The sequence below is a fragment of the Dictyostelium purpureum genome, assembly GCF_000190715.1.
Source record: "Dictyostelium purpureum unplaced genomic scaffold DICPUscaffold_125, whole genome shotgun sequence".
NCBI lineage: Eukaryota > Evosea > Eumycetozoa > Dictyosteliales > Dictyosteliaceae > Dictyostelium > Dictyostelium purpureum.
In genome coordinates this window covers 52,774-75,104 of record NW_003519462.1, presented here as the reverse complement: position 1 = coordinate 75,104, position 22,331 = coordinate 52,774, and the positions used below count along the sequence as shown (strand labels likewise).

The following is a 22,331-nucleotide window of genomic DNA, read 5'->3' as shown; positions in this document are numbered from 1 at the left end:
AAATTTGTTTGTAAATTTGCAAATAATTTATCTTGATTTATAAATTCTTTTGGAGCAAAAAAAAAAAAAAAAAAAAAAAAAACCTTTCTATATTAATTGGGCTATTCCCAATTCCCATATATCCGACTTATATACAATTGACCATCAGTAATTATCAAACCGCCCCCATTATTTTTTTTTATTTCTATATAAAATATTTTTTAAAAAAAAAAAAAAAAAGTGTGTTATAAATAAAGTATTTGGGGGGGGGGGATGGGGGTTTATATAAAAAATATGGGTTGTTTAAATTAATATTATTAATTATAAATAATAACTAAATTAAATATTAAATAATTTAAAAAAACGATTTTTTTTTTTTTTTTAATTTTTAATTTTGTTTTTAATTTTATTTTTTTTTTTTTTTTTTATTTTATAATTTTTTAAAAAAAAAAAAGTATCTTTTTTTTTCTTTATTTTTATTTTGTCTTTATATTTTTTTTTTATAGTTTTTATATTTATTGTTATAGTTATTATATTATTATACAATTACTTTATAAATTTATCTCTTTAATAATTTACACACTACATAAATTACTTTTTATTAAAAAAAAGAAAAGAATATAATATTAAAATGTCAACAAATGATATACTTTATGCATGTGTCAGTTATAAAGGTGTTGTTTTAGTAGAACACAAAATGGTTAATGGTAACTTTATTGATTTAGCAAAAAAGTATTTAATCATCATAAAATAAAATAATAATAATAATAATTAATTTATAATAACAAAGCAGTAATGATATTAATATTTAAAACAATATATTTAATATAGACTTGTAGCCAAAATTCCACCAAACTCAAAAAAGATTTATTCATCAGAGAATCACAACTTTCATTATATTTCAGAAAATGATTTAGCATTTTTATGTCTTTGTCATGAAAAATTTGGAGTTCAAATACCAGCAGAATTTTTAATGGATGTTAAAGTTCGTTTCATTTCAACATTTGGTCAATCATTTGCTCACAATTTAAATGGAAATTACGAACCATTCGCTAGAACTTTAGAAGAGCGTATGAGACACTATTCAAACCCAAAATCTAATAAAATGAATTTAGTCATGGATCAAGTTTCAGAAGCTAGAGGTGTTATCACTGATGCAATTGGTATGTATTTTTTTTTTATAGTTATATAGTAATAAAAGTAATAGTTATAGTAGTATCAAATTTCAACCTTATCAATATTTTTTTTGTGCACACCACTATTATTTTTGAAAACACCCAAATATTCACGCTTAACCACCTCGTTTTGCGAGAAAATTTTTTTTTTTTTTTTTTTTTTTTAAATATCTTTTTTTTATGACATCAATAACCCCGGTCCGCTTTTATTAATAATTTAAATTATCATACAGAAAAAACAATTCACAGAGGTGAAAAAATTGAAATTATTGTAGATAAAACTGAAAGATTACAAGCAGAATCATTCCAATTCAAATCAAACTCAGTTCAATTAAAGAGAAAGCTTTGGTGGCAAAATAAAAAATTAGCCATTGTAATTGCTATTGTTGTTATAGTAAGTAGAATAGTATAGGATACATTTCTCTATAGTTGTTTTAGGTTTCATATTAACCATTTTTTTTTTTTGCACAGATATTGATTGCAGTCATTACACTTAGTGTTTTAAAATATTTCAAGGTTATTTAAACATCCTGTTTTCAAAAACCCTCAACATGATTTATATAAAATCTTTTTTACCAAGTATCAATTTATTTTTTATTTAAAATAATTTTAGTTTTATCAAACAACAATATAATAATAATAGTACAACAATATAATAATAATAATAATAATAACACAAAATAACAATATAACAATAATAACACAGTGTCGTAATATAAAATCGATGGTTCTATACAATAATAGCATCAATATTTAAAAAAAAAGAAAAGAAAAAAAAAGAAAAGAAAAAAACAATTTTTAAAAAAAAAAAATAAAAACAAAAAATAATAATAATAAATTATAGAATTAAATTTGTAAAATAAAAAAATTTTAACCTTTTATTATTTAAGCTTTAAAGTAATATTTTACCAATTTTTTATATATTTAAATTTATACTTTTATTTAATTGGATTTCCTTGTCTGGAAAGTTGGAATGAAAGATTTGGTCCAAATATATTATTTTTGATTATGGTTATGATTATGATTATTATAATGATTAGATTGTTTCTATTTTGTAGTTGTAATTATTTGAATGGAATTTCATTTGAGAACCATTTCCATATTGGGTAATAAATTGACTTTTATGGTTTAAAAATATAATATAATATCTAATATTATTTGAATAAATATCTATTTTAGTTTTATTTGGTTTAAATAAAGATCGAATTCAAATTATTAATAAATTAACCTAATAAAATGATTTAAAGATACTAAGGTAATTTTGAAAAAAATGAACAAACAAAAATTAAAAAAACAAATAAAACTATAAATAACTTTGATATGCTCAAATTTGAAAATTATTTTAAAAAAATATAAAAATTAAATTATATTTTTTTATTTTTTTTTCATTTTTTTTAATTATTTTTTTTATTTTTTTTTTTTTTTATTTTTTTTCTTTTTTTTTTTTTTTTTTTTTTTTTTTCATTTTCATTTTTATTTGTTTTATTTATTAAGTGCTTTAACTACTCTTGTTTTTTATTTATTTATTTAGATTATTTATTATAAATTGTTTTAATTATAATATAAACAACAAAAATTGTTTTTTTTTTATTTTTTTATATTTTTTTTAATTAATATAGCAATAATAATCATAGTTTATAATCATAGTTTACAATAATAACAATAATAATAAAAACAATAATAATCATAATATATAAAATACTTTAATTTATTATTCATATAATGATTTATTATAATAAATAAACAAAATAATAATTTAAATAAAATGTCAAGATTAGATAGATTATTAACATTATTAGAAACTGGAAGTAGTCCATCAATTAGAAAAGCAGCAGCTCAGCAAATTGGTGAGATTCAAAAATTATATCCATATGATTTACAAGCATTGTTAGATAAAGTTCAGGTCTATCTTAGTAGTAATGTATGGGATACTAGAATAGCAGGTGGTCAAGCAATAGAGGCTATCTCTGCTAATGTGCCTCTGTGGGATCCTATTCAAAGGATTAAAGAAAAAGAAGAGGAAGAAAAGGAGCGAATACTAAATAGCTTACCACAAGTTAAAACAGAAGAAGGCATTAATCAATACAATGTCAAACAGGAATCAATAGTAGATAGTTCAAATATTACCACTACCACATCAACAACAACATCATCATCCCTAAGCAATAACAATTTAGCAACAATTGAGGATGAATTTGATTTACAATTTAAAAATTTTGATATTGTTAAAGTTATAAATTATGGCGCCCCATTATTAGCTTCAGGTGGTAAAGAATTTGATGAAGAAGAAATTGATCCAAATATGGATCCAAAAGAATTGATTTTAAAACAAAAAAAGAAATTAAAGAAGCAATTAGGTTTAGATGAATTACCAGTAAAATTGGAATCGTTGGATAGTTTAGTAGAGGACAAAGATATAGTTTTAAATAGCAAAGCTGTCGCAAAAGCTAAAAAAGAAAAAGAGGAAAAGGAGAAAAAAGAAGATATTAGTCAAGTTTTAGATACAACTGGTATGTCGGCTCGTGAAAGAAACAAAGCAAAAAGAAAAGCAAGAAGTGCTGTTAAAGAAAAAGAAACTGTTCAACCAACTAAAAGATTTAAAGAAGTAAAATCATCGCAGCCTCAAAATAGCAATAGCGCAGCACCATCTTCATCATCAACAAAACAACATGTTACCGAACAACCCCAAGATGCTGGAAAAATTGTTATTGAATCAATTTTAGATGTTGAAAAAGCATATAATCAAGATGAATGGCCATTCACCTCACTTTATAATGATTTGGTTATTGATTTATTTAGGTAACTATTATTTATTTGTTTATTTATTAAATATATTGATATTCCAATATTAATAATTATTTATTTATTTATTTATTTTAGTCCTACATGGGAAATTAGACATGGTTCTTTAGTTGGTTTAAGAGAAATTTGTAAAAAGCATGGTGGAGGTGGTGGTAAAACAATTCATACACCACTCGATAAAATGGATTATGTAAATTCCAAATGGTTAGAAGATTTTTCACTAAGACTATTGTGTGTTATTACTTTAGATCGATTTGCAGATTATACCTCTGATCAAGTATGTTTATTTTTTTTTTTATCTCATTAAACTATATACTAATTTTTTTTATTAAAATTCGAATTATCATATTATTATAGTTAGTTGCACCAGTAAGAGAAACATGCTCACAAACTTTGGGTATAGTTGTAAGATTTATGGATCAAGAAAGTGTTTTAAAAGTTTTAGATATTTTATTATGTTTACAAAAAAATAAATTATGGGAAGTTAGACATGGTGGAATGTTAGGTATAAAATATGTTGTAGCAGTTAGATTGGATTTAATTGACGTCATATTACCAAAAATACTACCAGCATTGATAGATGGCCTCGAAGATAACGATGATGACGTGCGTGCAGTAGCATCAGAAACCTTTCACCCAATTTCTAGATTCCTTGTTGAAAAGCATATTGATAAGCTGCCAGAAATTCTAACCATTCTTTGGGATATTCTTTTAGAGTTGGATGATTTAGCTGTATCAACTGCAAGTGTTTTGAATTTATTATCAAATTTTTATTCATATCCAGAAGTTTTACCCCCAGTAAATAATAGTATAAATAATAATAATGGTATAAACGAATCATCATCCAACTCATCTACACCACCACTCCCACACGCTCAACATTCAAAATTAGCTCATTTAGTACCAAGACTATATCCATTTTTTAGACATAATTTATATTCAGTAAGATTATCATCAATTAAAACTATTGAAAGATTAATTGTAGCAACCCCTCAAGATTCGAAAACTCATTGGTTACTCTCAATCCTACCAGATTTAATGCGTTATATTTTCCAAAACATAATTTTAGAAGAAAAGGAAGAAATTGTAGATTTATCTTTATCAACTTGGCAATCATTAGTTAAAATATTTAAACCAAATGTTATTCGTGGTGCCTGTAGATCATTTTTCTCTCAGTGGGTAACACTATTATCAACACCACCAAATACATTGTTGGATAAATCTCTTTTGGTGGATGCCTCGAAAACCAAACCAATGGAAGTGGTTACCAGCAGAAAGACAAAGAAATCAATTCAACAACAACAACAGCAACAACAACAACAAAACATTGCAAATTCAGACTACCTAACCACCAGATCAAAGATTATTGGTTCAACTGCCTTGGGTTTGGCTGTTAGAATGTGGCCATCAGAGGATTTCAATGAAATTCAAGAAATGTTCCACTCGATGCTTACCTCCGTATCCGGTCTCCATAAACATTTAGCAGCTTTAATTTTATGTGAAGCTTTTAGCGCTGAAAGCTGGCCAAACCAACCACCAACATTTCAATTATCACCAATTTCTATTCAATATATCAACAGTCATCTCTCTGAGGAGTTGGATGTAAAAACTACCTCAAATTATTATATGGAAGCCACCAATATCGTACAAAATAAACTACTATCCGACGCGCGTGTACTATCATCAAGTTTGCTTAATGTTGGTTTTGATTTTAGTGGGGTCGAACTTTTAAATATCATCAGTAATCCATCAGCTCAAATACCATATGAACATATTATGCCATACTCTATTGAATTGGTTACCAATGTATATGATTTTTGTGTAAGCTATATGACACAGGCCCAACAAAACCCAAGTGTTATTCAACCAGTTATCGATCAATTAGAAGCACGTAAAAAAACAGTTATGGTTACCATTGGTTTTATTGAAAAGATTCAAACTGAATATCATACTCAAGTTTTAGCAGAGATGTCAAGTTTATTAGTTGTCTCAAACAATATACCCAATACTGTATCACCCATAGTACGTAGTTTGATGTTATCGATTAGAAAAGATGAAAATAGTCAATATCAACTTCGTTCAGCTCGTTCATTATCACTTTTTACCCAAATTTCTGTTGATCGACCCCGTTGTCCAAATCCAAAGATTATTAGCTCATTATTTACCATTTTAGTTGATGATCGTACCGAAACACCATTAATTCCTGCTGATTCACCATCAACCTCATCCATTAAAACCGAAAAAGAACTATTGCTCAATAAACAATTAGATACAAATAGTGAATCAACAACAGCACAAACAAATGACGAAGTTAGATTAGCAATTTTGGCACGTCGTGGTTCTGTAATGTTTTTTAATCAACTATGTAAACGTTTTGATAATAAATTATTTGAGAGTTTGCCATCACTTTATGAAACCATTTTTAAAGGCACAATGGTCAAACTCTACACAGAGTTAATTCAACAACAGCCACAGCAACATCCACAACTCTTCCCACCCACAACTCTCTTTTCAAATGACGACTTACAAAAAGTGGTAGATGAAATTCAATTAATTCGTGTATTATTACCAGTAATGAACCCATGCTATCATAATCATATGATGGAACTAATTGGTGTTATTTTCGAGTTTGTAAAATACCCAAAACATCAAGTCCAATTGATGGCCTCAAAATGTATTGCTCGTTTCTGTCAAATTTTAACATTACCATCAATGAGGTTCCTCATTAGAAACCTTTTACCATTGCTTGGCGACTCTAGATCACTTACCAATAGAATGGGAGCTATTCATACCGTTTCACAAATTATTAGAGATATGGAAATGCAAATATTACCATATATTGTATTCTTTACAATCCCAATTTTAGGCTGCATGAGTGACCAAGATCCTGATCAACGTCGTGTGGCCACTCTTTGTTTTGCAAAATTGGTTAAACTAATGCCATTAGAAAAAGGTATTGCTGATCCAATTGGTCTCGATGATGACCTAGTTCAAAAGAAACAGGATGAACGTAAATTCCTCGAACAATTACTAGATGGTTCAAAAGTTGAAACCTATCCTCTTCCAATTCGTATCAACACCGAGTTAAGAAAATATCAACAAGATGGTGTTAATTGGTTGGCTTTCTTAAACAAATATAAATTACATGGTATCCTTTGTGACGATATGGGTCTCGGTAAAACTTTACAAACAATTTGTATTATTGCTGGTGATGATTATCATAGACGTGTTAACTACTTAGAAAAGGGTACTCCCGATTTTGCTCCATTACCATCCTTAGTAGTTTGCCCTCCATCGTTAGTTGGTCACTGGTTTTATGAAATCAAGAAGTTTTGTAGTGATGCATCAATGAAACCAATGACCTATATGGGTAATCCAGCAGAACGTCAAGCACAAAGAGCTCGTTTCAAAGACCATAATGTTTTAATTATGTCCTATGACATTATGAGAAATGATATTGACGTACTCTCAGAGATGCACTTTAATTATTGTATTCTCGATGAAGGTCATATCATTAAAAATGCCAAAACCAAACTCACCCAAGCTGCTAAACGTTTACAATCGAATCATCGTCTTATTCTATCTGGTACCCCAATTCAAAACAATGTATTAGAACTTTGGTCTCTCTTTGATTTCCTAATGCCAGGTTTCCTCGGTACCGAGAAATTATTTAACGAACTTTATAGCAAACCAATTTTAGAAAGTAAGGATCCAAAATGTTCCCAAAAAGATCAAGAGGCTGGTGTTTTGGCAATGGAAGCGCTTCATCGTCAAGTTTTACCCTTCCTCTTACGTCGTCTTAAAGAAGATGTATTGGCCGATCTACCACCAAAAATTATTCAAGATCGTTATTGTAACCTATCACCATTACAAATTCGTCTCTATGACTATTTCTCAAAAACCCAATTTAAAGAAAATATTAAAAGTGAGGTCGATGATGAATTGGCCGTCGATGAAGATGAAGAAACTATCAATACCAACGAAAAGAAAAAGAAAAGAGGTAATTCAGGTAATAATGGTGCAACTCATATTTTCCAAGCATTACAATATTTAAGAAAACTTTGTGGACATCCATCATTTGTTTTAAATCCAAATCATCCACAGTATAATACAATCATGAAGGAATTCAGAATGTCACCTCAAGATCTTTTAGACATTGGTCACTCACCAAAACTTGTTTCATTAAAAGAACTTTTATTAGAATGTGGTATAGGTGTATCATCACATCAACAACTAAAATCATCAACATCAAGCACCTCATCAATTATTAAAAATGAAATTGCCAACGAGATTTCAGCAACTACAAACCAACATAGAGTTTTAATCTTTGCACAAATGAAACAGATGTTAGATATTGTAGAAAATGAACTTTTCAAGAAACATCTCCCAAGTATTACCTATCTTCGTATGGATGGTTCAACCGAATCAATGAAAAGACATACAATCGTTAACCAATTCAATTCAGATCCAACTATCGATGTTTTACTTTTAACTACACATGTTGGTGGTTTAGGTCTTAATTTAACTGGTGCTGATACTGTTATATTTTTAGAGCATGATTGGAATCCAATGAAAGATCTTCAAGCTATGGATAGAGCACATCGTATTGGTCAAAAGAAAGTTGTCAATGTATATCGTCTTATTACCACAGGAACATTAGAAGAAAAGATTATGGGTCTTCAAAAATTCAAATTAAATATCGCAAACACTGTTATTAATCAAGATAACTCTTCACTTCAAACAATGTCTACAAATGAACTACTCAACTTGTTTGATTATTCCGACGAACAAAAACAATCAAATGCTAAATCTTCTTCAATCAACGACTATACAAACGAATCCAATATCTCAGACACTGGTGAAGTTAGCACAGGAGCTGGTGGTAATAATGGTGGTAAACTTAAAAATATTTTAGATTCACTTGGCGAACTTTGGGACGAATCACAATATACCGAAGAATTTAATTTAACAAACTTTATGAATCAATTAAATTAAAATGCAACTTAATTTAAATTAGAAAAGAAAAAAAAATAATAAAAAAAAAAATAAAAATAAAAATTTTAAAAAAAAAAAATAATTAGATCCCAATTTTTCCAGCTTTTTTTTTTTTTTTTTAAATAAAACAAAATAACAAAAGGGTTTTTTTTTTTTTTTTTTTTTTTTTTTTTTTATTAAATCATCAAATTACAATATTATTTTTTAAATTTTTATTTTTTTTAAAAAATCAATATTAAACTATAATTTTTTATTTTTTTTAAAAAATACTAATCATTTATATCGCACTATTATATAATCATATTGATTTTTATCAACTAAAATATACATAAAGATAAGAGAAAAAAAGAGAAAAAAGTTTTTATGTATGTATTGGTAATTTATGTGAAAAAAAGAAATTGAAATTTTCCATACACCCACATAACAACAAAAAAATTCACATTATAAACCCACCCAAAAAAACTCATTAAAATTTAAATTAGACAGATAAATAAAAAAAAAAAACCATCACTAAATTTTGTTTTTATAAATTTTTTTTTTTTATTTATTTCATTATCTTTTTATTTTTAAATATTTAGAGCTCCTATTTAAGATTTATTTCAATATTTCTAGAAATAAATGTAATAATCCATATAAAAAAAAATTAAAACTATCCAACTAGAAATTCAAATAAAATATTTTCTCCTTTTTCCTTTTATAAGAAAATTTATCTTTTTCTAGCATTAGATTGCAATATAAACAAATTTATTTTTTTTTAATTTTTTTTATTTTTCAAAAATCATTAAACAAATAAACATATCTTTTGAATAAAAATTTAATATATATGTAAATATTTCCACTACTATATAGCATTCAATTAAAATTTCTTTATAAAAAATATTTATAATAATAATTTAAAAGCAGTATAAAATTCACAATATAGAATCATAAAGATCCACACAATAAATCTAATATTTTTTCATAGAATTAATGTGTTTGTGCACAAATCTTTTTCATTGTTTATTTAATTTTATTCATTTTAAAAAAGAAACACAATCCAAATTATAATAATTTTTTTCTAAATTCCATCTGTAAAAAGTAAAATATAATATTATTTTATACCACACAAAAATTAAAATGCCATTTTATTGTTTCATAAAATCTATCAAATTAAATTCCTCGTCATCCTTCTTCAAAACCATTTTATTTTCACCCATTTCTAAACCATTAATGGAGCCAAATGTTGATACCATTATTTTTATTTTATTTAATTTATTAATTAATTTAAATTTAGTTTAATTAAATTTAAATTTTGTAAAATTAAATTAACTAATTCAATTTAAATTGTTATTTTAATGGTTACTTTTTTTTTTTTTTTTTTTTTGTTTTATAAACATTTTCGAAGCTCAATAATTATTTAATTTGTAAAAACTTTTTTTTTTTACACTTTTTTTTTATATATAACCCAATCAAATTTTAAATATCAATTAAAAATAATTTTAATTTTTTTATATAAACAAATAATTTAAATTGTAATATATTTGTTCCTTCATAGTTTTCTTTCAAATAAAAACTATCTTATTCTTTTCTCCATCACTTGATAAGGGGTGATTTTTTAAAACAACCTAAAAATAACACCTAAATATTTTTTTTTTTTTTCTTTATTTTTTTATTTTTTTTTTCCATTTATCATAATTAAAAACACAAAAGGCACACTCATTGATTTTTTTATACAGAAAAATTATTTTTTAAAAAAAAAAATTAAAAAAAATAATTATAAAAAAAAAAAAAATTAAAAAAAATTAAAAAAAAAAAAAAAAAAAAACGTGTATCGAAATTTTGTTTTTTTTTTTAGTGTGTAATAAATAAAATAATAATAAATAAATAACAAATAATAATTATAGTATTATTTACAATAATAATAATAATTAAATAATAAAAAATTACATTTATTTATTTCAGATAGAAAATTTATATTTTTTTAAAAAAAATAAAACTTTTAAAAAAATTTAATATATTTTTATTTGTACCCACATTTTCACACACCATAACAACAATACAATTGTTTAGAGAATTAATTAATTAATTTAAAATATTTCATTTTATAAATTAAAGTTAGAATTTAGAATAAGAATATAGAATAAAAACCATCATCAATATTAATAGTTCAACAAACATAAAATTAATGATTAGAAATTTTTAATCATTTAATAAAAAAAAAAAAAATGAACATTAATAATAACAACAACAACAATAATAATAATCATTATAATAGTAATAATAGTAGTTATTTTAAAAACAATCAACATACAGAAGAATTCACATTCGAAGATATCACATTCGGCGAAAATGGAATAAATAATTTATCATTTATAATGGAAGATTCACCACAAAAGCGTATGATGAATAACAACAGTGGTCATTTCCATGGGGTCATTGGTAGTGGAAATACTCCTAACAACAACAATAACCTCAATATGAATAATATAAATAATGAAAATTTAAATTTTATGAATAACTATATCAATAACAATAGCAACAACAATAATAATTTTATTAATAATTTAAATGGTACATTTGAATCATCACCAAATTTAAAAGGTGTTAAAGCAATTAAAAAAGAAAAGCGTCCAAAATCAGATAAATCAGATAGACATGCAGTATTAATTAGCACAAAAGGAGATAAAATCAATTTAGCAATTTTATTAAAACAATTAGAAGAGTGTGGTCCAGTTAGAGCTCACCATTTTAGAGAAAGACAAAATTTTGGTTTCGTACAATTTTTAGATAGTGATAGTGCAGATAATGCTATAGAGAAATTAAATCTAAGAGATATCGATGGTCAAATTATAACAGTTCAACGTATCAAGCGTATTACACCAGGTAAAGATCCGCGTATAGCATCTGTAGGCTCACCTCAATGCAGTTCCCTACCAACTCAATTACCATCAATGATCGAAAATAAACCAGACAGTACTTTAGTATTAAAAAATTTACCATTCAATTTAAGACAACTCCAATTACAAGAGATTCTCGAAGGAATTAATCCATCTGCCCCACAATCTGTAAACTTTCATTACGATAATATTGGCGTTTTTCGTGGTATGGCCTTTGTAAAATATAGATTGGTTGAAGATGCCGTTAAAGTTTATGAGGCTCTTAATGGTGCTGATGTTCATGGTCGTAGAGTACGTTTGGAATACAAAAGAAAAGTTTCAAAGAGCGCAGAAATCCCACAAGAGGTTTTAGAAGATGAACAATTACGTGTAGTATGGGAACAATTAAAGGAGTTTAAAGAGGATCCAAATTCAACAGAAATGAACTTCAGTTCTTTTACTGGTGTACAAAGAATGTATATTCATAACATGGCCGAAAAATTAAAATTATCACATACTTCTGCTGGTGAGGAGTCGACTAGATCAATCGTTATCACAAATAAAAAGCCAGCTCTAGTTGGTACACCAAGTCAAGACCCACAATTTCTTTCAACTTCACCACCAATCGGTAACAGTATCGGTAGTATTGGCAGTGGTATTATTGGTGCCTCAAATAATAATAATAATAGTGGAAATGGTAATTTACTTGGTGGTTCAACATCATCTTATACTATTGGTGGTCCATCAAGTTTAAATTCAATGACATCAACTTTAAATAATTTAGGTAGTTATGGTGGTTTATCAACTACTCCACCACAATTAACAACATCAAATTTAATTTCACCATCAAATGATAATATTTCAACTCAACAACAACAACAACAACACCAACAACAACAACAACATCAATTTAATAGTACAATAGGTTTTAAGATTCCATCATCAAATAATTCAACATCAAATGTTTCAATTCCAAAAAGTCATATAGGTTTTAATATAGCAAATACAAATAGCAATAATAATAATAGCGCAAATGGTTTTATAACACCACCATCCACAACACCAACCAACTCTTTAGCTAGCAACAGTGGAAATGGATTTTTATCTCATTTTAGCGACTCTAAAATTGGTACATCTTGGGAAAATAAATCAATTCATTCAACCACACCTCCATCAAATATAAACAACAACAATAGTAACGGTAACAACACAGCTACACCAACAGCAAGTTTTTTAACAATAAAAGGATTCAGAGATAGATCCTATTCAGCATCAGCTTTATCATCAGATATCGATCTTTCATCTTCACCCAATTGGAGAACATCAAATATAAATTCATCATTTGGTTTAATTGGTTCAAATTCCACAAACAATAATAGCAATAATAACAATAGTTTAGGTGGAATTTATTTAAATAGTGTTAATAGTAGTAATAATATAAATAATAGTAATATAAATAATATAAACAATCATATCATCAAAAATAATAATAATCATATAAATAATAGTCATATTTTATCTCCTTCTTCATCATTTTCATCTCCTTCATATAATAGTCCAATCGCTAATAATAGTGGTATTAATAGCGGTAATGGTATTTTAATTAGTCAAAATAATAGTTTAAATAGTTTGGGTACAAGTAATGGTATTTTTATACCAAGCCCACCTAATAATAGTAATATAATAAATAATAGCAGTATTAATTTTAGTGGTTCAAATGGCTCAAATAGTTTCAATTCGCCAATTTTACGCCAACCTAAAGGTCCAGATGGCACCAAGGGTTTTTCTGATGGTTATAAAGCAACAAGAAAATTAGGTCAAAGTCCAGTTACTTCATCAATACTCAATATCCAATAATAATAATTAATTCTTTTACAACTCGGTAATCAACTTAAAAATATTTTTGAATAATTTTTAAAAATATTTATTTATATACACTCTATTTTAATTAATAAATAAAATTAAAAATAAAAATAAAAAAAATAAAAAAAAATAATATAATAAAGAAAAAGAAATTAAAAATTAATTTATTTATTAGTTTTTTTTTTCACCCTATATATTTATAAATTCTAAAATTATATCAATCATATAATTAATTAATTTATTAATTTATTTATATAACAAAAATAAACCTTATTTTTTTTTACCTTTTTTTTTTTTTTTTTTTAAAATTTTTATAATTTTTTAATTTTTATTTTTATTTTTTAAATTTTTAATTTTTAGCAAAGAAAAAAAAAGAAAAAATTTAATTATTTATAATTGTTATATTGGGTGTAATACTATATTTGTGTATGGTTTTTTATTTATAAATATTAATAATATATATAGTTTAATAATAGTAAATAAAAATAATATAGTTAAATAATAATAATAAATAAATAAATAAATATATAAATAATTAAATAAAGTTATGAATTTAATTAATATTGTTAATAATATAATTAGTGGTGGTGTAAATCATGGAAGGGCTAGAGTAGAAATACAACCATCTGTTTTAAATTTAAATATAGCAATAGATAAAATAAAAGTTAAAAATTACATTGAGGCAGAGAAATATGCAAGTAAATCATTACTCTTTGACAAGGATAATATAAAAACATACAAGTTAAGAAGTTTAGCAAGGGTAGAGTTGAAAAGATATCAAGACGCTTTGGATGATATAGCTGAAATATTAAATAGAGAGTTCCACAACTGTGAGGCTAAAAATGAACAAACCAGAATTATTGTGTTATTTGAAAACCAGAGAAAGTTCAATTTGCAAATCCCCAAAGATCCAGATCAAGACACTAGAGATCAATTCCTAGAGCCATTCAAATACTTATTCCTAGATAATGACATTGAAGAAAAGGAACAGGTTTTAAATTTTTATAATAATAATGTATACTTTTTAAACTATACAAATATTAAAAACTGTATATCAGAAAATAATAATAATGATAGCAATAATAGTAATGATAATGATGAGGATGATGACAATAACAATGGAAACAGTAAAAATAAAAAGAAAAAAAATAAAAATAAAAATAAAAATAATAGCGAAGCAATCCAGAATCAAAGAGAGGGTGATAAAGAAGAATATTTATTTTGGAAGGTGTTTGGGAACACTTATATATTAAGTGAAATTTTAAATAGAGTCCATAGCAGAGTTTATGAGCTGCCATCTATATCAGACTATAAATTTGGTTACCGTAGAAAGTTTTCAACAATTACATCGGTTGCCTGGATGGTGGAGCATAATGTGTGGGAGTTGCTAAAATATAAACTAAAGGTAAATGAAAAGCTACACTTTGGCAATGTAAATGAATTTGAAGGCTGGATCGATTCGGTGTATGACAAGGAGATACTGTCATTGGTTTTAAAGAAAGTTAGTCATTTCAACAAAGATCATTTGTTCCAGAAGGCTATTCAAGGTCCAAACTATTCACTCTTAGATGTCTTATTTGATGAATATCATTTAAAGCTATCTGAAAACCATTTCAAGAAACTGTTCACTCTTTCAAAGATCCCTGTTCTCGATTATATCGTAAAGAAAATTGAAAATCAAAGAAAGTGCAACACAATGGAGGATTTAATTGACATCTCTTTTAAGCAGAAGCTTTTAGAATTCACCATTTTAAACAGTCAATCACTAACAGAAGCATTGGAGTACCTTTTCCAATATCCACATTATTTCATCGATTACACAACTCCAATTAAAATTGACTACTATAGGTTTAGAAGAATCGAGTCTGAAGATATTAAAGAGAAAATAGTCAGCATGGATAATGTAGAACTTGTAGATATTGTATTTTTGTTTCCATCATCATGGGATAGCATACCATCGTTAGTTAGACAGATTTCGAATCATATCAGAATACTTTATAAATATTTACTTAAAGAATCAGAAGAGGGAATAGATCTGGCGATAAACACCACCATAATACCTACAGAGAATGAAGAACGAGTTAAAGAATTAATTTTATTATTGATGGTATCGTCGATGGAGGTCAAGTACGTTAAACCATATTTGGATGGTTTATGCGATTACTTAACTTGCTATTTCAACAAATTTAACTGCTTTCTTTGGAACTTTGTTCTTTTCGGTAAATACAAATTTAATGAATCAGATCTATTCAGTAATTATAATGTTGGAATTTTAAGAAAAATTATTCAAGTAAAGAATGGAGAAACGCCAATTTCTACAAGTTGCTTTTCATCAGAAAAACCTATAGATAACGCTAAGGCAGTAGAGTTTTATCAATTTCTTTTTCAAAATAACAATTTAAGCCAATTCTCAAATTTATCACCCAATTTACGTCAGTTTTATAATAATATTTATCAAAACTCCACCACTCAATGTTTTAAACAAATTGTTTCAACAGCTTTGGATCAAGTCGAAAATTTCATTAAATATACTGATGTCTTTCATTTTGAAAAAGAAAGGTTTTTAATCGATAGGATGTCAGAAAGGGACCCATCGTATTTTGTAAAGAACAAAAAAGAATTTAACTATGCAAATAAGATAGGGGATAAAAAGTCGATCGATCTACTCTTAGATTACAGTTTTTACTATTTAAATGTAGAAAAGTACCATTTGCTCAGGTTCGGTTCAATTCAACTTATCAATTATTTCTGTGAAAAGCACTCAGAGAAGCCAGGCCTTGAAAGTATTAATCCAACACCATTTTTTATGGTTTTTTATCAAATTAACATCTGTAACTTAACTTTTAAAGAATTAATGAAAAACTGTAAAGTAAAATACTCTAGTAGTGGTTTAAATGAAAGAGGGGTAACAGAGATATTTAGCAATTACCAATATGCAACCAATTATAAGTACCTCAGCGAAGCAGAGTATTACTCACTTCTTAAATTCTTTTTCTACAACCATACCATCAAAATCAACTATAGCAAATATCCAAACCGAAGTGTTAGTTTCTTTTTGGAGGCACTCACCGATATGAACTATTTAAAAACAAAGCAAATATTTGACCAGTTTTCAGTAGAACCGGATATTTTTTTAGAGATACTCGATGACAGCAAATTCGTTTTCAACAGAGAATACGATTTAAACACATTTTGCTTTAAAGGTATTTCATGTAACGAACCAATTCAATTGCTTTACCATATACTCAACAAACCAAGACACTATAATAATACCTTTAACAACACCGTATATCTGCTCCATCGTATCATACTTCAAACTTCAGATGTTACAATCAAAAAGGTTTCAGAAATTAATTTCCTCTTGGATCGTTACTCAATGAATCAAAGCGGTTTCCATGATTTCTTAACTACATTCCTCCATTTACACATCAAATCACCAAGACTATCAAAATATATTATGACAAAAATGAATTTCTTTAAGGTTACACCAAGCTTTTATAAATATTTAGAAAATCAATTTAGAGAACTCAATGCTTGTATATCATACGATGACCCAGAGCAAATGGCCTGTATCAAGTTTTTCAGAAACTATGTCAACGATCAACACTTCCCAATAAAGAAGATATTAAACTCAGATGTTCAACAATTGTTCTTTGCTCTCCATGATAGATTAACGGTTCGATATATTATTGACCACCGAAAAACTAGAGAGGAAGAAGAGCTAATTTACCACAATGATTTGGAATATCTAGTTGATGTATACGATGTAGATTCTCTCAAGATCCTATTAGTCCGATACAATTTTACCGATGTCACAAATAAATCTTTAAATACAAAAATTAAATCAATTATCGATTTTAATTTTTTAAAAAATATTAAAGATGAAAAGTATGAAAATTTAAAAAAGAAAAAGAAACAAACAAAATAAACTAATTTATATAATTATATAAATTATTGTTGTAGTAATAAAATTTAAATTGTTTAAACTATTTATTTAAAATTTAAAATTCACCACCACTTGCGGATATAACTGATGCTTCGTCCCATGGACCATTAATTTCGCTAAAAAATAATAAAAAAAACAATATTAGTAAGAATACGCTCAATTATAAAAAAATTAATAGTTATGGTTATATGATATATACTTTTTATATTTTTGAATCCATATTAACCATAATGGACAAACAAAGGTAATGGTACATATGATACCCATATAGATTAATGCTAAAAGTTTGCTCATGCCCAATAATAATAAACTGCATGTAATGCATAGTATGATTGTTAAAACAACATGTAACTCTACGGAGTGTCTCTTTAAATGATGTCTGAAAATTGGAAATAATGCAAATATTTCGATGGCATATGAAATTAAAACAAATACATGGATATTTGATGGTAATCTAGATCCTAATAAAACTGATGCAAAAATTGCTGCATTTAATGAAACTGGTGCTGAAAATCTAAAAATTATAAAATACAATTAGTACACTATTTTAATGAAACGACCTATAGTTTGATGAGATGATAAATTAATATTAATACTACTAACTTTTGTGATTCGTTGTTGGTAAAACCATAGTCGTGGAAAAATAAATGGGCTAATAATAATATAAAAGTAAGTGCCCAAATTGTATCGTCGCTAAATGAGTTGGTTAAAGTTCTTAATACTGGTGATAAACCATAAACTGTACCAAATAATAATATAATATGTAATAAACTTGATCTAATTGATAAAACTAAGTATAAATATAAAAATAGTAAGTATATTTATATATGTTTATATTGTATATATAAATATGTTTTTAATATTACAATTTGAACTTGGGTCAATTATTATAATTGCTATATAACCCAATGTTAAAAATGCACCAGCTGTTCCCAATAAAATTGGTAAACTAAGAGTATGCTTTAAAGAATGAAAGAATATAATCGCGAATAAAATTACACTGGTTATTTGTTGTGAAACTGTAAAACTATCTAAAACTACTGTCCAAAAATCATACTTTATAAAATTTGCATTCTGTACTAATCCAATTAAAAAAGTTTCATCTGTATAATTATCTGGATATGGTTGTTTTTCATATAAATTCTTTTTCCATTTTGATTCATTTGATTGATTTATGTTATTACTATTGCTATTGCTATTACTACCATTACTACTACTACTGCTACTACTACTGCTACTATTGTTATTTGAATTCGTTGTGCTTATATTTAAACTATTTTGATTTATATTACGTTGATTTATTTGGTTGTGCTGGTGTGGACTATTTTTCTTTAATTTATCAATATAGTTATAATTATAATTATAATTGTCATCATCAATATTAAAATATTCATTCATTTTAAATTATTATTATTATTGTTTTATTGTTTTTTATAAAAAAATTTAAAAAAAAAAAAATAAAAAAGGGTGAAATAACAAAATATTAATATAATTTTTTAATTTAATGGTAATTATTTGCTTTACTTACTGATATATCACTTCCACAATAATGACAGGTTGGCGTGTTCATTGTGAGTTTTAATCAAAAAGGAAATTAAAAAACAAAATGGTGTTATGTGTAGTAAAGTGTTGTAAACTAATTTTTATAAAAAAATTTTAAATAATTTTTTTTGAATTTTTTATTTTTAAATTATTTTTTTATTTTTTTTTTTTATTTTTTTTTTTTAGTATTTTTTATTCTAAATAATGATTGGTTTTAATCTAAACTATTTATAGATTTAATGCATTCCTTTAAAATTTTGATTATACTCATTTAATCCAATTCCTTGTTTATTATTGTATCAATTTATAAATAAAAAAAAATAATCAAATAAAAAAAAATAATATTAATATATTGTTATAATATGTGATTCTATATAGTAATTGTTTTTATCATTTTAGTTTTATTACCTGAAAATTTAGAAAATAAATAAAAAAAAATAAAAATAAAAAATATTTAATTATAATTTAAATTTTTTAAAATAAAAAAAAAAAGATTTTTTATTTTTAATTTTTTTAATTTTTTTTTTTAATTTTTTGCCCAAGTTATAAATATACACTTTTCTTTGTTTAATATTAAAAGATGGTATGTATTCATGTTATTATATGGTCATGTATGAACGAAAAACAGCATTAACCAACATTTACATATAAAAATAATAATAGTTTAAATTAGTTAACGATGAAGACTCAAGTACTTCAAAATCATCAATTAAAAGCAATCTTTCATTGAACGATATTGGGAATAGTATTAATAGTTATAATAATAATGAAGTCAAAAAGTGCTCATTGCCTTTAAGAGTTATTGGTGTACAAGAGAATAGTTGCATAGCATTTACACCAGATAATAATAGATTTGCTTTTATTTCAGGAAATGGATCAATATATATAACTAAAGAGAGTGACCATTCATTTGAAATCGAAAATGTTTTAGTTGGCCATACTCATCATGTAAATTGTTTATTATTTCATCCAACACAACCAGTTTTAGTATCTGGTGGTTTTGATGGTATTATTATTTGGGATTATATTAAAGGTTTTATTATTAAAAAGTAAATATTCTAGTAAAAAGAAAAAATCAATTACATAAACATATTAATCATAAATTTTTTTTATTTTTAACACAGAATTGGTACTCATAAAGATCAAGATTCACATGATTCTAAAGTTGAAACTTTAACATGGTTATACGATGGTACCTCATTAGCTAGTGGTTCAAAAGATTCAACAATCAAAATTTGGGATTTTATTAAAGGCGATTATCATTTATTAGAAACTATTTCAGCACACAAAGCACCAGTTACATGTTTTAATTTTTGCAAGAATAGTGGTTTATTAGCAAGTGCAGGTAGAGATTCATCAGTTAAAGTTTGGGATGTTTCAACTTTGCAACCAGAGCAAAGATCAAAAAGATCAGATGATTCCTCCATTAAAGTAGCTTTATATTGTACATTAGATGGTCATATGGGTGATGTAGTATCGATGGTATTCAACAAAGATGGTAGCATGTTGTTTTCAGGTGCTAGAGATAATGAAATCAAAGTTTGGGATGTAAAAAAGCAAGAAGAAATTCGTTCAATTAAATTTAATAAAGGTGAAGTCACAAGTATGGAACTTTTATCAAAGGATTCAATTTTACTCACCTCATCAATCGATGGATCTATTAAATCTATAAAGTTAGCAAAGGCAACCTCAGTTGGAGTTAATGATGTATTACAAATCGAAGAGTTAGCAAAAGAAGCCCAAATTATTGAAAACAATGCAATTTCTGGTAACACCCTATCCTTGGGTCCAAGTTCGATTAGTATCGATGATATTGGTCTCGGTGATCTCTCAATTGGTTTAGATAATGAAAAAGATAAAATCCTCTATTCTTACGAGCCTTATGACAGTGTTGGTATCTCATCAATGTGTATTAGTCAAAACGGTGCCTTCATGGCCACATCATCAGATAGATCAGTTAGAATTTGGAAACTTTTACCAAACAACTACACCGACAAACCAACATTGTTCCACGAGTTTGTTGGTCATAGAGGACCCGTAAATTCAGTATTCCTCTTAGCAAATTCAGAACTATTAATTAGTGGAAGTACAGATTACAACATTTTCATCTACAACCTAAAGACAATGAGAAGAGAAGCAGTATTCAATTTTGAAGGATCAGTTTATACACTCTGTGTTGCAAAAAAAGATAATCAAACCATAGTATTTGTAGGTGGCAATCATTATGACATTAAAGGCTATTGTATACAATCAAATGAAAACGAGCAACTAATGCGTGAAGTTATACGTTTCTCTGGACACAGTGGTAAAGTTCAAGCAGTTGCTATTAGTCCAGACTCAACATTTATGGTTAGTGGTGGTCATGATTTTGATATATTGGTTTGGCAAATTAAAATTCCATATCATTATCGTGGTGGTGATGAACATAATCAACTTCAAAAACCATTAAACAAACATTCATTCCATAAAGGTCATATCACATCACTCTCATTTAACCACAACGGTAAATATTTAGCATCATGTGCAACTGATCATTCAATAGTTGTCTGGGAATGCTCTTCTTCAAATAAAAAGATCTCTCGTTTCATCACAATTGAACAGGCACACCAAAGTGTAGTTTCATCAGTCGCATTTGGTTCAAATCAATCACAACAATACTTTTTCTCTGCCTCATGGGATGGAATCATCAAGGTATGGGATCTTAGCAACCCAAAGAAAACATCTAAATCAATTAATGATTTCAAAGCCCATAACTCCCGTATATCTTCTATCAAAGTTAGTGACGATGGTGAACTTTTAATTGCCGCTTTTTCAGATGGTCATTTGAAAACATTTTCAACTTTAAGACCATGGAACTTAGTTGCCGAATATACACCAAACGACAACACAAGTTGCAATTGTATTTCTTCAAATTCAAGTATTATTGTTTCAGGTAGTGACAATGGTATGATTAGATGCTGGCCCATAAATATAGGCAACAACAATGACAATAACTAAACAACAAAATATAATAATCTTTTTTTTTTTTTTTTTTTTTTTTAGTTTCTTTTTTTTAAATAATTTTTTTTATTTTATATATTTAAAAAACTATAAATAAAATAATATTACTTTTTTCTTTTTAAAAAAAAAAATAATAATTTTTATTGTTGTTGGGTTAATAAATAATAATACAAT

General features: G+C 26.1%; 7 protein-coding genes across 7 annotated transcripts; 6 read left to right on the top strand and 1 right to left on the bottom strand.

Annotated features, from left to right (window-relative positions):
- Window positions 1–610: 610 nt before the first annotated feature.
- DICPUDRAFT_33651 (vesicle-associated membrane protein 7) lies at window positions 611–1,679 on the top strand (the record flags this gene model as incomplete). The annotated part of the gene is made up of 4 exons (XM_003288168.1): window positions 611–711; window positions 811–1,142; window positions 1,388–1,548; window positions 1,626–1,679. The coding sequence occupies 4 exons, from the start codon at window positions 611–613 to the stop codon at window positions 1,677–1,679; spliced, it is 648 nt and encodes a 215-aa protein (XP_003288216.1).
- A 1,240-nt stretch (window positions 1,680–2,919) lies between these two features.
- Window positions 2,920–8,951, top strand: DICPUDRAFT_152429 (uncharacterized protein; the record flags this gene model as incomplete). Its single annotated transcript, XM_003288167.1, has 3 exons — window positions 2,920–3,953; window positions 4,035–4,233; window positions 4,314–8,951. 3 exons carry the CDS (start codon window positions 2,920–2,922, stop codon window positions 8,949–8,951), a joined length of 5,871 nt encoding a protein of 1,956 aa, XP_003288215.1.
- Window positions 8,952–11,155: 2,204 nt separating this feature from the next.
- Window positions 11,156–13,663, top strand: DICPUDRAFT_79027 (uncharacterized protein; the record flags this gene model as incomplete). Its single annotated transcript, XM_003288166.1, has 1 exon — window positions 11,156–13,663. One exon carries the CDS (start codon window positions 11,156–11,158, stop codon window positions 13,661–13,663), a length of 2,508 nt encoding a protein of 835 aa, XP_003288214.1.
- A 1,216-nt stretch (window positions 13,664–14,879) lies between these two features.
- On the top strand, window positions 14,880–15,107 carry DICPUDRAFT_23422 (uncharacterized protein; the record flags this gene model as incomplete). The annotated part of the gene is made up of 1 exon (XM_003288165.1): window positions 14,880–15,107. A coding segment is annotated over one exon (228 nt), but the record flags the coding sequence as incomplete, so codon positions are not given.
- A 1,572-nt stretch (window positions 15,108–16,679) lies between these two features.
- On the top strand, window positions 16,680–17,636 carry DICPUDRAFT_92057 (uncharacterized protein). The gene has a single exon (XM_003288164.1). The coding sequence runs from the start codon at window positions 16,743–16,745 to the stop codon at window positions 17,595–17,597; it is 855 nt and encodes a 284-aa protein (XP_003288212.1). The 5' UTR covers window positions 16,680–16,742; the 3' UTR covers window positions 17,598–17,636.
- A 61-nt stretch (window positions 17,637–17,697) lies between these two features.
- DICPUDRAFT_9137 (uncharacterized protein) lies at window positions 17,698–18,770 on the bottom strand (the record flags this gene model as incomplete). Its single annotated transcript, XM_003288154.1, has 4 exons — window positions 17,698–17,731; window positions 17,815–18,129; window positions 18,219–18,405; window positions 18,482–18,770. Coding segments are annotated over 4 exons (825 nt in total), but the record flags the coding sequence as incomplete, so codon positions are not given.
- Window positions 18,771–19,713: 943 nt separating this feature from the next.
- On the top strand, window positions 19,714–22,154 carry DICPUDRAFT_55281 (uncharacterized protein; the record flags this gene model as incomplete). The annotated part of the gene is made up of 3 exons (XM_003288163.1): window positions 19,714–19,740; window positions 19,821–20,206; window positions 20,282–22,154. Exons 1-3 carry the CDS (start codon window positions 19,738–19,740, stop codon window positions 22,152–22,154), a joined length of 2,262 nt encoding a protein of 753 aa, XP_003288211.1. The 5' UTR covers window positions 19,714–19,737.
- Window positions 22,155–22,331: the final 177 nt, after the last annotated feature.